At 54.4% G+C, this 15,364-nt stretch overlaps 2 protein-coding genes across 2 annotated transcripts; both read left to right on the top strand.

Moving 5' to 3' along the window:
- The first annotated feature begins 230 nt into the window (after positions 1 to 230).
- On the top strand, positions 231 to 641 carry LOC142588976 (histone H3-like). The gene has a single exon (XM_075700772.1). The coding sequence runs from the start codon at positions 231 to 233 to the stop codon at positions 639 to 641; it is 411 nt and encodes a 136-aa protein (XP_075556887.1).
- A 13,631-nt stretch (positions 642 to 14,272) lies between these two features.
- Positions 14,273 to 14,683, top strand: LOC142588975 (histone H3-like). The gene has a single exon (XM_075700771.1). It carries the CDS (start codon positions 14,273 to 14,275, stop codon positions 14,681 to 14,683), a length of 411 nt encoding a protein of 136 aa, XP_075556886.1.
- Positions 14,684 to 15,364: the final 681 nt, after the last annotated feature.

Genomic DNA, 15,364 nt, shown 5'->3' with positions numbered 1-15,364 from the left:
GAATGTGCTTTCCTTAGCCGCGAACAAGGCGCCCGCGCGCAAACGTGCCTCCTCCAGCATCCTGGCGAACGGCGGCGGCGCGCGCACCGCCCGAGACGGCTGTGCCGGCGCTGGCCAATCGGCGGGTGAGTTGGAGAGGAGAAGAGTAGTGCGGCGAAGCACGACGCGCGCGGCGCAGGGGTCATTTTCACTCCGGCAGTCGACGACTTCGGACGCTCGCTCCGTTCGCTATGGCCAGGACCAAGCAAACCGCCCGTAAGAGCACCGGTGGGAAGGCTCCGCGTAAGCAGCTTGCTACCAAGGCTGCTCGCAAGAGTGCAACTGCCACAGGAGGGGTTAAGAAACCGCATCGCTACAGGCCTGGAACCGTGGCCCTTCGTGAAATTCGCCGCTACCAGAAGTCGACCGAACTTCTCATCCGCAAGCTGCTGTTCCAGCGCTTGGTGAGGGAAATCGCTCAGGATTTCAAGACCGACCTCCGATTCCAGAGTTCGGCTGTGATGGCCCTTCAGGAGGCCAGCGAGGCATACCTGGTCGGTCTCTTCGAAGACAGCAACCTGTGTGCCATCCACGCCAAGCGTGTTACCATCATGCCAAAGGACATCCAGCTGGCCCGGCCTATCCGTGGCGAGAGCGCCTAAGTTCGGCCGCTGTCTGCGCCGCAGCCTCGGTCAGGCAAGCAACACAAAACGGTCCTTCGCAGGACCACCTACATGTTTGCTTCGGGCACGGGAGCACGCGAGACCACGTACTCCAACCGTACCCTCTCGGTCTGTCTGTTTTGTTGTTATTTTTTATTATTAATATTTTTTTGTGTGTGCCTGTGGTGGGCTGCCGGTGCGAGGTGGTGCCTAGTTTGGTATGCATATGGTAAGTATTGCGCGCGTTCGAGCACGAACAAGAAGAGAGAGGGGAAAAAAATAAACAAAATGCGTGTTCGTTGCAAAACGGTGCGCGCATTCATGCGAAGAAGCCGCCCCGAAAACGAAATTAATGCGGCCGATGTTGCGTGCAAGCTTTTGTGTATTGGTATGCCATGCATGCGTTTGTTCACGTTCCTCATGCATACCTGCCTGGCTCATAAGTGCATGCTGGTTGCGGATATGGCCCATTTTTTGTTTGTTTGTTTTTAAGGGCCCAATCGCCTATCAAATTCCACTACGCGAATCGTACGCTAATTGCAGTGAGGCTCGTCCCTGTGCGCCCCCGGACACCCGGAAGCTCGCTTTCCATTTACATTCGTGCACTGAAATGCCAGCTAGCTAGCAGCAGCGTCAGTTCAAGAGGCACGGTTGCGCTAATTCAAACAGAGGGAAACGGGCGCAGAGAACGGGATTGCCAAGCAAAACCCTGCCGTCACAAGCATTTCGGTGGTCCTGACGAGGACCGTTGGGTTGTGCGACGAGCGCGACTGTAGTCCGGCGGCTGGGAGCTCGCTTACGCCTTCTTCTCGGTCTTCTTTGGGAGAAGCACAGCTTGGATGTTGGGCAAGACGCCGCCCTGCGCGATCCTCCCGCCAGAGAGCAGCTTGTTCAGCTCCTCGTCGTTGCGGATGGCGAGCTGCAGGTGGCGGGGGATGATCCTGGTCTTCTTGTTGTCACGAGCTGCGTTGCAAGCGCGCTCGAGCACTTCAGCAGCAAGGTACTCGAGGACGGCCGCGAGGTAGACGGGAGCGCCCGCTCCGACGCGCTCGGCGTAGTTTCCCCTGCGCAAGAGACGGTGGATACGGCCCACGGGGAACTGGAGACCCGCGCGGTTGGAACGCGTCTTGCTCTTGCCCTTCGCCTTGCCGCCTTTGCCACGTCCGGACATGCTGGTGCTGTTGACGCGTAGACTGAGTACCGTTGTCAGATGGGAAGAGGACTTGGCAACCAGGGGCGCCGCGTCCCAGAGCTTTCATGTACTCATCAACCCAGCATCATTCGATACATTGACCCCGGTACTCCCCCACAACCCGGGCTGGCTGGGTGGGGGGACTTGGTTCGGGCCAACGGTCCTTCCCGGACAAGGGGGCTGTTGTGGTGCAGCCCAACTGAGGGACAGCACTCAACACACAAACAGCCATGTCGGTCTTGCAGGGCACAAGCCTGACTGACCCTCGGACTGCCCTGATGCAAAAGAGGTCAAGGCATACAACCATGGAGACCACCAAAGCCGTCCGCGGAGCAACGCGACCACTTGAGGGTGCACCACCACCGGTTCCAGCTCTGGGTTCCACTGAGCCAAACAAAACCCCATAGATCGACTGGCGTACACGGCCGAGTCGTGCGACCTTTGGAGCATGCATCATAACTTAATGGATAGCTTTCCACCTGACTCGTCAAAAATCACGGCAGGACGAGCCCACACTTCGAGAAACTTCTCGCCCAAGCGGTGCCGCTCCCGGGCGAGGTGGAACCAGACCTCCTTCCGTGCTTTCGCAAGCACTTCGTGAAGGGCCGGTGCCCGACCCCCCGAAAATTGCATCGCAGCGTGCCAGCCAAACTTGGTATGAGCACTCGGCGAGGAGAAGCACGAACTGGTTGATCGTCTGATTGGGCAAAGGGTGCAAAAATCGGACTGTCTCATAAGGAACGCCTGGGAGCCTAAATAGACTAGCAACTCTTTGGAGAAGAGCTGCTGGAAGCAAACACTGCGTAAAGATATGAACTGAGTCCTCACGAGCGCCACAGAAAGGACACACTCCACGAGCCGGGATGGCTGTGAAGGGCCTGTAGCTCAACGGCAGGCACCCTCGCGCCAGGCGGTACACAAAGGTGGCTCGCCTGGCGTCGAGGAAACCGGCTGTAATGAGCTTCCAGTTTGGCCTGTGAATCGACAGGTCGTACCTTTGGTAATGTGGGGGAGTCCTGGGGTGAGGATATCCACTAACTCTTGGAGTGGAGCTGAAACTACGTCGATGCCTAGGTGAACCTTGCAGAGGCTTACCAAAGAGTTGGCAGCCGCCGCATAAATGGTGGACGGGGTACCTGAACGAGGAACACAGTGGGAAAATGTGCTCTGCGAGAACAAGCGGAGTCGGGTGCTAAGAAAGAAGGAAGTTAAGCTTCGAGTTAGGAGCATATCCGAGTTAAGAGCGACCTGGGTCCAACTGACGTGTAGTGCAGTAGCCACGATGCCCAGGTCGGGAATTCCGAGTCCTCCCTTGTCCCTGGGCAACTTGAGCACCCACCTAGCTACACAACCAGTTGTACCCTTCCAGAGGAAGCGAAGCAAGACCCTCTCCAAGATAAGCTTGGTTCGGGTTGGAATAGGAGACACACACGCCACATACGTCAGAAAGGAAAACAGAAGCGAGCGAAGGATTGTCGCTCGAGCAGTCAAAGGGCATGACAACGCGCTGTATTCCTGAACCCTGGCTTCAAGCTTCTCCTTAGCCTGTTGCCAGTTTTCGGGAGAGAGACCATCTGGTTCGAACTGGAAGCCTAGAATCCGCAGCCGCGTTTTCACGGGGAGACCATGAACGGGCTACGGACTGGAAGGAGTGGAGTTCAAGTACATTGCTGCACTTTTCGACCTATTCAACCTTGCACCGCTCGCCCCGCAGTAACTGTCCATGACCTCCAGGACGTCGCAAGCTGATGCTTCGTCCGGGACGATAATGGACAAGTCGTCTGCATAGGCAAAGAGTGCAACTGGGGGGAACCTGGTGGAAGTAGGAACCTGCCAATTCTGCTGTCACAAGACAACCCCTGCAGAAGCGGTTCAAAAGCGAGTACGTAGAGGGCAGGTGAGAGCGGGTCCCCCTGTCGCACACCACGTCCCACAATGAATGCCTCCGAGAGGCGGTCTCGTATGAGAACAGCAGAAGTCGGTCGAGAATACAAAGCTTGGATCATCTGTCTAAAACCCACACTAAAACCAGCCTCTTCCAAAACACGGAAAAGGTACCTATGGCTAATGATATCGAAAGCCTTCTCCTGATCGAAGGAGCAAATACCTGGAAGTTTCCTGGTATTTGCCCTCAGGAGAAGGTCCCTTAGTGCTATACCGTGAAGCTGAGTAGAGCGCCCCTGGACACAACATGCCTGGTATGGACCCAAAACAGTGCTGAGCACTGGCGTGAGTCGCATACACAGGCACTTTGCTATGAGCTTATAATCGCAGTTCAGAAGTGTGATTGCACGCCATGCTCTCAGATCGGAGCTCCTCGACTGGTCCTTACAAAGGAGAGGGATTAACCCCTCTCGTTGAGACGCTGACAAAGTCCCTTCACTGAGTAGCCGGTTCACCAGTGATGTGAATGGCTTCCCTAACAGTGTCCAAAATTTAACATAAAATTCGACTGTCAGACCATCGGATCCCGGACTGCGATTACGCTTCATAGACTTCAATGCCGAAAAAAGCTCGTCCTCATCTATGGCTGAGTCGCACACTTGCGGCGGCTCAGCTGGCGAAGCAAAAGGAAACGCAGTTGGAGTGGCAGCTGGTTCGGCATACAAGATCATGTAAAACTGCCTCGCCATTGCAAGAACTCCATCTGGTGAATCGACTATGCTACCATCGCTTGGATCTATTAGGGAGGAGAGAGTTGTGCTCTTCCTTGAGAGATGTTTACGTAGGACGTTTCTGCTGCACCACGCTTCCATTTCCCACAGCTCTGCTCGGGTTGTGGCCCTCAAGCCATCCCAGCGTCGCTGCAGGAGAATCCGAAGTTCCTTTCGGAGTGAGGCCAGCGCCGAAGCAACTCCAGGACCGCCGGACAGTGGCCTCGAGAGCAGGAGGATCGCGTTGGACACGATTTTAATCTCCTCACGCTCCTCGCGCGCTCGACGCTTGCCCCAAGACCTGAAGCACTCACGCACTCTGACCTTCACGTCATCCCATTCTGTACCACTTAGATTCCCTCTATTGTGCAGCGATCGAAAAAGAATGGATGATACCTCTGCGGTTGCCTGCCTGTCTTTTAGAAGACGTGGACTCAGACGCCACGGTCTCTTCCCTTGCGGGACTATGCTAGAATCGGCGAACCGCAGAATTTGGAAGCTGTGGTCGCTAAGAGCAGAAGGAGTTAACCAAGAAGAATGCATACTAGGAGCCAGTGACGACGAGATGTAAAAAAGATCGATGCGGCTCTGCATGCCTCTTCCTCTCCAAGTCATTCCTGACTGACCAAGGCGAAGCACACGCCAAGCATCGACAAGTCCCAGCCCGTCGACGAGCTCTCGTAGTACAACATTTGCACGCCTATCTTTCTGGTTTGAAGTCCCTCTATGCGGGATGCGATCAACCTGTTCTAACACACAGTTGAAGTCGCCTACAAGGATTAGCCGAGAGGGACCTACCAAGTAGGGTTCTAATGTAGCGAAAAACTCTCTCTGATCTTGAGACTGGGTTGGAGCATAAACATTAACAATTCGAATGCCACAATCAAGGTCCACCGACAAGACGCGGCCCTCGGAATCCCTGGCATGGCGAATAACAAGGGAGTCGAAATTCGGCATCAAAACGATCGCCGTACCTCGACTGCCCGTCGCGCCATAACTCCAGAAAGACCGAGTGCGAAAAATCCGGTCGAAGTGGCTGATCTGGCCTAGCCTATGAATATAAGTTTCCTGAAGCACAAGAATATCTACCTTTTTGGATTTAGCCAAATTAATAACGTCTAACTGCTTAGAAGCACGCGACAAACCACGACAGTTAAAGGTAGCTATGGTGAGAGAAGAAGCCATTTTAAGGGAGAAAGAGATTAGCTAAGAGCTAGTAGAAACAAAGGAAGACAAAAAGAGCTAGGAAAATAAAGAAAGAGCAGGCTAGTATTAGGTAATACTAGCCGCTAGTGACAAATAAGGAAAGTCTACTTATGAGAGGGTCTCCAAAGTTGGGGACCCCTCATCAGTAGACTCATAGGTTCTGTCTGAGAGCAACGAGCATTCGCAACGTCCCCATCCGCAATTGGGACAAGGAGGAGAACCCTCCGCGTCCGATGGGACCTCAGTATCAGAATCGGACGTTTCAACAGCACTGCGCTTAAATTCTGGAGGGCCAGTCTCCGAGCCCTGGGAGTCACCTTCGTCCGAGCTCGACTCACGCCCCGCGGCCGCCGCCCTGGCAGCGGAGCCAGCGCGGTGCGCGCGCCGGCTCTTACGCTTATGGTTCGACCGACGAGCAGTGTCAGTCGCGCCAGTCAGCGGTTCGGACGCGCCAGAGATAGCGACCGGCGTAGCGAGAGGCGTACCCGCCACGGAGGCGACAGCGACCGCCGCTTCAGCCTCCTCGCACGTTGCCGTGACGGAAGGGGGAACGACCTCGGTAGCGTCCACGGAATCGCCGCCGCGCTCGGCGGCATCGACCACGCTCAAGGAGCCCTGGCTCTCTCCTTCCTCTAAGGCAGCAACCGTATCAGCTACCGGCGAAGTAACCGCTTCCACGACGGCAGGTTTCTGCTGTTCTGGCCTCGCGGTCACTGACGAGTAGGTGCGGACACTACTCGCCGAAACCGCATGGTCGCCGCCGCAACGTACGCACGCCGCGTCGCAGGACGCGTGGCCAAACTGCCCGCAGTGCGCGCACTGAAGCGTGTCGCACGCGGCGGCGTGGTGTCCTGCCATGTTACACCTACGGCACAATCTAACTACACCCTCGTACTCACACTGAACGACACGCTCACCTACACGAAGAAGGTTAGGAACGGGCCGCGCCATCTCTATCCGAATGCGCCGGTTTCCGGTGCCAACGGCAGGGATACCGGGCACGCATTCTTCGGAGATCCCGTGAACCTTTCCGAAGACCTCTAGCTCGGAGACGAGAGCCTGGTCCGGAAGATCCGCGGGGTAGCCAAACACCCTAACCAACTTCACACGCACACCTCTATACTCAAAACGAACTTCCACATCCCGAACCTTCAAAGCGGGATCAGCTGAGAAGCGATCAACCGCGGCCTTATTCTTAAACGTTATCTCAAACCGTCCTACACCAAAGTCCTGCACTGCCTTAAGTTCGTTCAAGGAAAAGCGCTTTACGAGCGCCTTGCAAACATCTACATTGGACGCGCCTTTCGGAACTCGCCCGAAAAACGTAAGCGGCCGATGCCGCGAAGGGGCCACCATCGCGGTAAAAACCACGTGGCGCCCGCGCCTAGCCGAAGTTTAAGCTAACACTACACAAGGTAGGAAGCTAGAAACCCTCAGCTAAACACTGGAAAAAACCAAGGACAAAAAAGAGCCACCGGAACACCTCACCGAATCGAAGACAGCGGGTTGGAGTCTAGAAGAATCCGCACCGTAATCCTATCCAACCATCCGAGAGGGGCCCACGTGGAGGGTAACAATAGCACCGAAGTTCGAACGCACAAATCACGCCACCACAGCACCTATCCACAGCACCTGGGGAGGCATCGCAGTGTTGCTGTCAGACTGAGTAACAACGACTTGCACAGTGGCGATCTTTGAGCGATTTGAGCCGTGCTCGTAGCGCCGTCGCCGCTCTCGCCGCCGCCGGTCCCAAAGGAAAGCGCGAGGAAAAGGGAGAGAAGCCGCACGGACCAATGGCGAGCGCGGCTTTGCGAGGTCGCGTGAACACCACCCTCCCGCGATAAAAACGCGGCGCGCGCGACCGGTCGCGCGTATTCCGATCTCGTTTGCTCGGCTACTGACATGCCTCCCCAGCCCAGCGGTAAGGCCGTGAAGAAGGCCGGCAAGGCGCAGAAGAACGTGCGCGCCACCGACAAGAAGAAGAAGCGCCTCAGGAAGGAGAGCTTCTCCATGTATATCTACAAGGTGTTGAAGCAGGTGCACCCGGACACTGGAGTCTCCAGCAAGTCCATGTCTATCATAAACAGCTTCGTGAACGACATCTTCGAGCGTATCGCCGCACAGTCGTCCCGTCTGGCTCACTACAACAAGCGCTCGACCATCGCGAGCCGGGAGATCCAGACTGCCGTGCATCTGCTGTTGCCCGGAGAGCTGGCCAAACACGCCGTGTCCGAGGGCACCAAAGCCGTCACCAAGTACACCAGCTCCAAGTAGGCGACCGAGCGCTCGTCCGCGCAGCCAACACCCAACGGCTCTTCTCAGAGCCACCCAAAGTGTCTGCATTGGCATTGGGATGTAGTGAGAATCTCGACAATTCCGTCCGTTCCCTCTGTTCGACGCTTCCTCGTTTACACGCACCCGGCGCGCTGTCGTATTCTCATTGCGACAGCGCGTGTGCTGAAAGTTTTGTATCAGAAACGCACACAACGGCATGCACGCAGCAGAACAACACACACAAAAAGGGACTATCGGCCCGTGAGAGTCCCTTTTATATGATATATGCACTTTTATTATAGATATATGCACTGCATATATCTCTCAGCTCGTGAAATCCTAATCGACGCCTTGGACTCCCCATAGCCCGTCCTGAGGACTTTCTCGTTTCCTAGGGGTTTTGCGGTTTTACTCAAAGGAGCCTTCCCAGCTCATTGAGTTCTTTGAGTCGTCGAACCTTACCACGCTTCCATAGGCCCCGTTTCACGCTTCTCTCTCTCTCTTTTTTTTTCTTCACGGCCTTCCGCTCGTCCTCTTTAATCTTTGTTTCTCTTGGCTCCTTTATTCTCCTTACCCTCCCCCGTGTAGTACTGTTGAGGTGACCTCCTAAGCGAGAGACAGCTACGGTACTGCACTCTTCTCTTCTTTTACCATCTCAACGGCACTTACTACTACTTCTTGTTTTCAAACACGCGGCGTGCGCGGTCGGACAGCGCGTGTGCTATAACTTTTGTAACAGAACCGCACGGAACGCCACGGGGCTCTGCACAACAACACACACTAAGCAAGTATGGGGCGCGTGAGGCGACTCTGCGCGAGCGGTCACGTTCGCCTGCATGCACTAATTACCACGGCGCGTGTTTCACACACCGAGGATGATGAGGCGGTCGTTGCTGCACATTTACTTAATTCTGATGTAGCGCAACTTTTAAAAGCAGGCAGCCCTCATCCCTCCTTTTTTTCTTTTTACCGTTTTGTTTCTTCTTGTCGTTCGACGCACTTTTGCGGGCCCTGAGGTGTGCCTCTATGGCTGCTAGAACTAATGCCATCGGTCGCTGCGTCTGCTAGAATGCCCTCTCGGCGGCCGCCCGCACGTATGCAGCAGTGCTCCGGACTGAAATTCAGAGCCGCATTGCTGTAGCGGTGGCTGGCGAGCGGGAATGGGTGCGCACGTTGACGAAGCAGCACTGCCTAAGGGGAAATTTTACACTGTTATTACAAATGTAGCAGTAGTAAGTGACTTTGAAGTGGGAAAAGAAGAGATGCGCGCGCTCTCCGCATACTGCATAGCTAGCGGTTCCGCGCGCGCGCCCTGCGTAGCTGCCTTCGTACCGGCGATGGGAGAGTGAGGAGCGGCGCAAACAGTTCCCTCGTTCTCTTCCGTCCCCTAGAATGCTGAATTGGGCTCGCGCGCGCGTCTTAGGCTGATTTCGCTGACGTTATCTACGAGGCTACGTAAGCTATCGCGACGAAATTTGACGGTCGTGTAGGCACCAGTCAGCGGTGCCGGCGTGCGAAATTTTAAACGCCTGAGGCGAACAGAACATGAACGCGCCCTGTTTCGCGACTAGTGATCAAGTGAACGATGTTGGCGTGGCGGAATTTGAAGCTGTGCGCACGGTGTGCTTTGCGGCAATGACCAGGGTGCACTTGAAAGCGTAGCCGAGCTACCGGTGAATAGAACGAGTAATCATAATTATGAGAAGACAATAAACTTGTTCCTGGGGCGCGAAACGAGCAGTGGGTGCGTGCAACATAGCACAATAACATTGTTGACGCGTTTGTTTTTCTCTTGGCGAGTTGAGCAAAACAAGGAGGGTGGCGGGTTGAACATCAGCCTACGTTGCAGTCAGAAATGCCAAAAAGAAACAACATAAGAAAAAAAGTAAACTCCGCGATTGTGTTGCGAAGCCACACGTCGTGAACTCAGTGCGTGGCCTAAGCAGGGCTCAGTGCTGCCACCCGCGACTCACTCGCGAAGAGAGGCCGCGCTGCCCGTGAGCCAATCGGCGCGCGTTTCACCTCCTCGCCCTTCGGCGCGGCTTCCTCGCTCAGTCGCGGCGCAAGGACGCGGCATTCGCTTTCCTGACTCGCTTCGAAGCAGCAGCAACAGTCGAGATGTCTGGACGTGGCAAGGCCGGCAAGGGGCTCGGCAAGGGTGGCGCGAAGCGTCATCGTAAGGTGTTGCGTGACAACATCCAAGGCATCACCAAGCCAGCCATCCGTCGCCTCGCTCGCCGTGGTGGTGTCAAGCGTATCTCTGGCCTGATCTATGAGGAGACACGCGGTGTGCTCAAGGTGTTCCTCGAGAACGTGATCCGGGACGCCGTCACCTACACTGAGCACGCCAAGCGCAAGACCGTGACAGCCATGGACGTGGTGTATGCCCTCAAGCGTCAGGGCCGCACCCTCGACGGTTTCGGAGGCTAAGCAGCACGCGTGCGCGGCGTCGTCTGCAAGCAGCGCATCAGCTCCTCTGAAGAACCCAACAGCCCTCTTCAGGGCTACCCACTTGGTGCTTCGGCAGTGATGCGCAGGATTTGCGATCTCCTGCTCCGTTGACCCTCTTTTGCATGCCATTATCTCGCGTTCGGCCGTACGAGACACGCGCGGTAAACTTTGTTCAGGTGAGCGAGCGCAACCGCATGTATTCATAAGGTGTGGTAGCATTGTTTTTCGCCCTCGCAAGGCGAGCTTTGCTCGATTGCATTTGCGCTCGCCACTGTGTGTTGTGTTGCTCCCATTTCACCCGCCCTCAGTCTGTCCGAGTTGCGACGTGGCGGTCGTTCGTGCAGCTCAGTTGTCGCCTTTGGTTGGACCCTGATTGAGGCAACCAGAGTGGACTGATGATTAAAAGACAGAGGTAATCGTAAGCTCGTCGATGCGTATTTTTGTCGCTTTGAAATGGCTTGCTTCTTCTACTCCCTTAGAGAAGAGTATGAGCCGGGCAGTAGCACTCGGTTACATACATACGCCGAGCGTGACGGTCAGCGGGCGCATTTAAGTTAAGTAAGTTTTATATGTTAAGCCCCATATTTCACAACAATAGCTCCTGTGGGTACGCAGCGAAGCAAAGCGCGAGGAAAATATTGCCGGGCATGGGCCAGTGTGTAACAGCTGAAAGTGAGTTTTTTACAGACGGCGGTTATTTGTTCTTTCCAGTGCAAGCGTTAAATGATTGTGCCTACGCGCGACGCTGTGTCTGAGCGGCATTCGCATGGCTTCGTTGTTTTGCGTGCGTCGGAGAAACAATAACGAGCCAGCCCTGTTGCCCTACGATCTGGGCGGCCGTAAACTACCACCGTGCGATTCACAATTGTGTAACTCTTTTGAGCGACGCAAATGAATGCAAAGGTGAGATTAGCTAGGTAGCTGTCGCTAGAACCGGGCTCACTGCGTTGTATTCAAATGGACGAGGGTGCGCGTGGTAGACACCGAGGCGCGTGCTGTTTTCATACTTGTGTACAGGGTTACAGTGGCATTTCTTGTCAGCGCGCTATAGGTGATAAGCAGTTGGTTCGAGGCCAACGTGGATCTTCTTGCAAGACAATGCACCGCTGAGTTGCCCAAAACAAGAGGAAAATAAAATAAAGGAGCAGAACGGTGAAGTGTGCTTACTGAGACAGAAATATGCTTGCACAGTGCAGACTCACTTTCTCTCGTTATTTCTGTACGACTGGCCCTTTCGTCATGCGTGCGTGTAGGCGATGCTGGGCGGCCCTTGTTCGCGCCATATACTTAGATCGGTAAGGAAGCGGGCGCTGGACACGCGCTGTATTTAAAGAAAACAAACTTTTTCGAGCAACGTATTTGTGTATGCCACACGCCGCGAGAACGGGGGAAAAAGAGAGAGAGGGACGAGCGGCCGCCCGATGGGCGATTTGAGCGGTGCATCACGTATTTGTCGAACTCTTCGCCGCCAGAGGGAGCCACCTGTCCTACATGTGAACATTTCTCCTTGTGGCAGCTTATGTCCGGCGTATTACGCGCTGTGAGGCGGTTGCGTAATGGCATGGACGCGCCAAAGTGCACAAGACTACCTCCTGCCGCTGCATTCCTGGAACATCGTGAATGTGCAAGCTGCTGTAGAGAAAAATTCCGAATTCGAACCGGCTCCCTCACTCATGGCACATATATTGGCACGCCAAGGTAAGGGAAGCTGACACACGCCGGCCGTCGTCATTGCACGGATTTCGCATTCGTGTTGCGTTTAATGAAAGCCAAGCTCGAGCCTATTGTTTTACATTCGTCCCACGAAGCCACCGGGAACTGCTCCTATGGCCTTGATGTATCTAGCAAAGTGAGGTGATGGCTAAACAGGTAAACAAATGGGGAAGGAACAGTCAGAGAAAATGTACGGGCCTCTTGCTTTGAAGAAACGCGGAACTTTTGGTTATTTCTTTTCTCTTGTCTATGTAATGATTACTGCTACGAAGTCACTGGCATGCGCGTGCAAAGGGAATAGCCGAGGATGAAGCAAGGCGTACACAGTGCGCAATGAGGTCATACCGGTCGTGCGTGTAGCTCGGAGGTGAACTCTAAGTAAGGCATCGGAACACACCCAAGAGAAAACAACGGGTTGTCACGAGAGAACTACTGCAGCCATGTAAACAAGCTTCTTGTTCCATCTGAGAAAAATGTGTGGTGGTGCGGTGACGTCTCTCTTTCTCTCTTTTTTTCCCTTCCATAATGCACGAGTACTGGCAGGTTAAGAAGTACAAAGTTTCATATCTCAACAATACAAAGCGGTACCGCGATCGTGTGAATTGTACGCAACTACTCACGGAAGTTCTGTCTAAAAAATTTTATCCCATCGAAAACGCTTGTGATGTCTGTGAAGGTATTGTAAAAGTCATACTCACACATGACTGATATATCTTATCGAGGCGTATAAATTGTGTTCCCTTTATACATATCGCCTTGTGCAATTAACAGAATTTCCAAATCCGTTGCCATTGCTGTGTGACAGAGCTTTAAAGCGCACAGTTGAACTGTTTGTTCTCTCTTCCATTTCACAGTTTGCCACAATCACTGAGAAAAAAAATAGTAAAGAAAAAAGAGGCAGCGCTCGGCATCAGTTGAAAATCGCGCTGTTGCAGGCGCGGCATTTGAACATTTTCTTTTACTCGTAATTAGGCGCACCAAATTCGGTGAATTAGTTGGCGAGGAAATAGATTTCTCCCGGCGGCTGCCGAGCTGGAGCTTCGCTATAACATGACATCGATGCCGTCGATCCTGTGGCGAAGTTGCGTGCGGGAATGCAATCGAAAAAGCTAGCTGACGAAATGTACGCACTGTATGGGGCAAAGTGTTGCGTTTGATGATTGTTTGTCAAAACATGGTGTCCCTTGCAAGTGCGAAAACTGCGCACCCAATACGGGGCACGGGGAAGCCGCGCTTGGGATCGCGCCTGCGAAGCATTGGTTGATGCTACCTTGACATATTGTTTAAGGACCCTTCATACATATGGAAGTACCGCTTGCCTATCCACAGTTTTGAGGCCCCAATTAGTTGTCCAGGTCTCCTAACGCGCGTTCAACACCTGTCAATATTGTATTCCAAATTCGCTCTTAGAGCGGAAGTGCATCGTTTTCTCTGTAACTCTGAAGTGGTGCTGGTAGTCCATACGTGAGTTTGTCGTTAACCTTGTGAGGTGATTGCGGGCCTCGCGTTCTTCTGTGCGTGGACGGGAAAGTGCGGTACTGGCATGTGTGCACATGCGAGACGGTTTGCTGCCGAGTGCGGCCAAAACACGATGTAGTTGCCCCTCGAGAAGGCACCGTGGCGCGCACTTGTATTTCGTGAAACGAGCATCAGCATGATCAAAGCAAGGCAGTGGACAAGCAATAATGTAGCCTTAACATGCCACCCATCTGCGTCGCGCGCAGATCGCGATAACAGCTCCGATGGCGTTGGGTGTGGAGCGCTAACCACTGTCGAGATTAGTGGTGTGGTCTCACACTCGGCACTGGCAATTGGCGACGCGCGGCGGTATAAACGAGATTGTGGTGTTGGCTGAAACGAAAGAGAACAGCGCGGCATGCTGTCGTGTTTAAACTCAATTAAACCGCCTGCGAATGTGCTTTCCTTAGCCGCGAACAAGGCGCCCGCGCGCAAACGTGCCTCCTCCAGCATCCTGGCGAACGGCGGCGGCGCGCGCACCGCCCGAGACGGCTGTGCCGGCGCTGGCCAATCGGCGGGTGAGTTGGAGAGGAGAAGAGTAGTGCGGCGAAGCACGACGCGCGCGGCGCAGGGGTCATTTTCACTCCGGCAGTCGACGACTTCGGACGCTCGCTCCGTTCGCTATGGCCAGGACCAAGCAAACCGCCCGTAAGAGCACCGGTGGGAAGGCTCCGCGTAAGCAGCTTGCTACCAAGGCTGCTCGCAAGAGTGCACCTGCCACAGGAGGGGTTAAGAAACCGCATCGCTACAGGCCTGGAACCGTGGCCCTTCGTGAAATTCGCCGCTACCAGAAGTCGACCGAACTTCTCATCCGCAAGCTGCTGTTCCAGCGCTTGGTGAGGGAAATCGCTCAGGATTTCAAGACCGACCTCCGATTCCAGAGTTCGGCTGTGATGGCCCTTCAGGAGGCCAGCGAGGCATACCTGGTCGGTCTCTTCGAAGACAGCAACCTGTGTGCCATCCACGCCAAGCGTGTTACCATCATGCCAAAGGACATCCAGCTGGCCCGGCCTATCCGTGGCGAGAGCGCCTAAGTTCGGCCGCTGTCTGCGCCGCAGCCTCGGTCAGGCAAGCAACACAAAACGGTCCTTCGCAGGACCACCTACATGTTTGCTTCGGGCACGGGAGCACGCGAGACCACGTACTCCAACCGTACCCTCTCGGTCTGTCTGTTTTGTTGTTATTTTTTATTATTAATATTTTTTTGTGTGTGCCTGTGGTGGGCTGCCGGTGCGAGGTGGTGCCTAGTTTGGTATGCATATGGTAAGTATTGCGCGCGTTCGAGCACGAACAAGAAGAGAGAGGGGAAAAAAATAAACAAAATGCGTGTTCGTTGCAAAACGGTGCGCGCATTCATGCGAAGAAGCCGCCCCCGAAAACGAAATTAATGCGGCCGATGTTGCGTGCAAGCTTTTGTGTATTGGTATGCCATGCATGCGTTTGTTCACGTTCCTCATGCATACCTGCCTGGCTCATAAGTGCATGCTGGTTGCGGATATGGCCCATTTTTTGTTTGTTTGTTTTTAAGGGCCCAATCGCCTATCAAATTCCACTACGCGAATCGTACGCTAATTGCAGTGAGGCTCGTCCCTGTGCGCCCCCGGACACCCGGAAGCTCGCTTTCCATTTACATTCGTGCACTGAAATGCCAGCTAGCTAGCAGCAGCGTCAGTTCAAGAGGCACGGTTGCGCTAATTCAAACAGAGGGAAACGGG

This window comes from Dermacentor variabilis, chromosome 7 (genome assembly GCF_050947875.1).
Source record: "Dermacentor variabilis isolate Ectoservices chromosome 7, ASM5094787v1, whole genome shotgun sequence".
Taxonomy (NCBI): domain Eukaryota; kingdom Metazoa; phylum Arthropoda; class Arachnida; order Ixodida; family Ixodidae; genus Dermacentor; species Dermacentor variabilis.
Note: the sequence above shows the minus strand (reverse complement) of the source record. Positions and strands in the feature narration are given on the sequence as shown.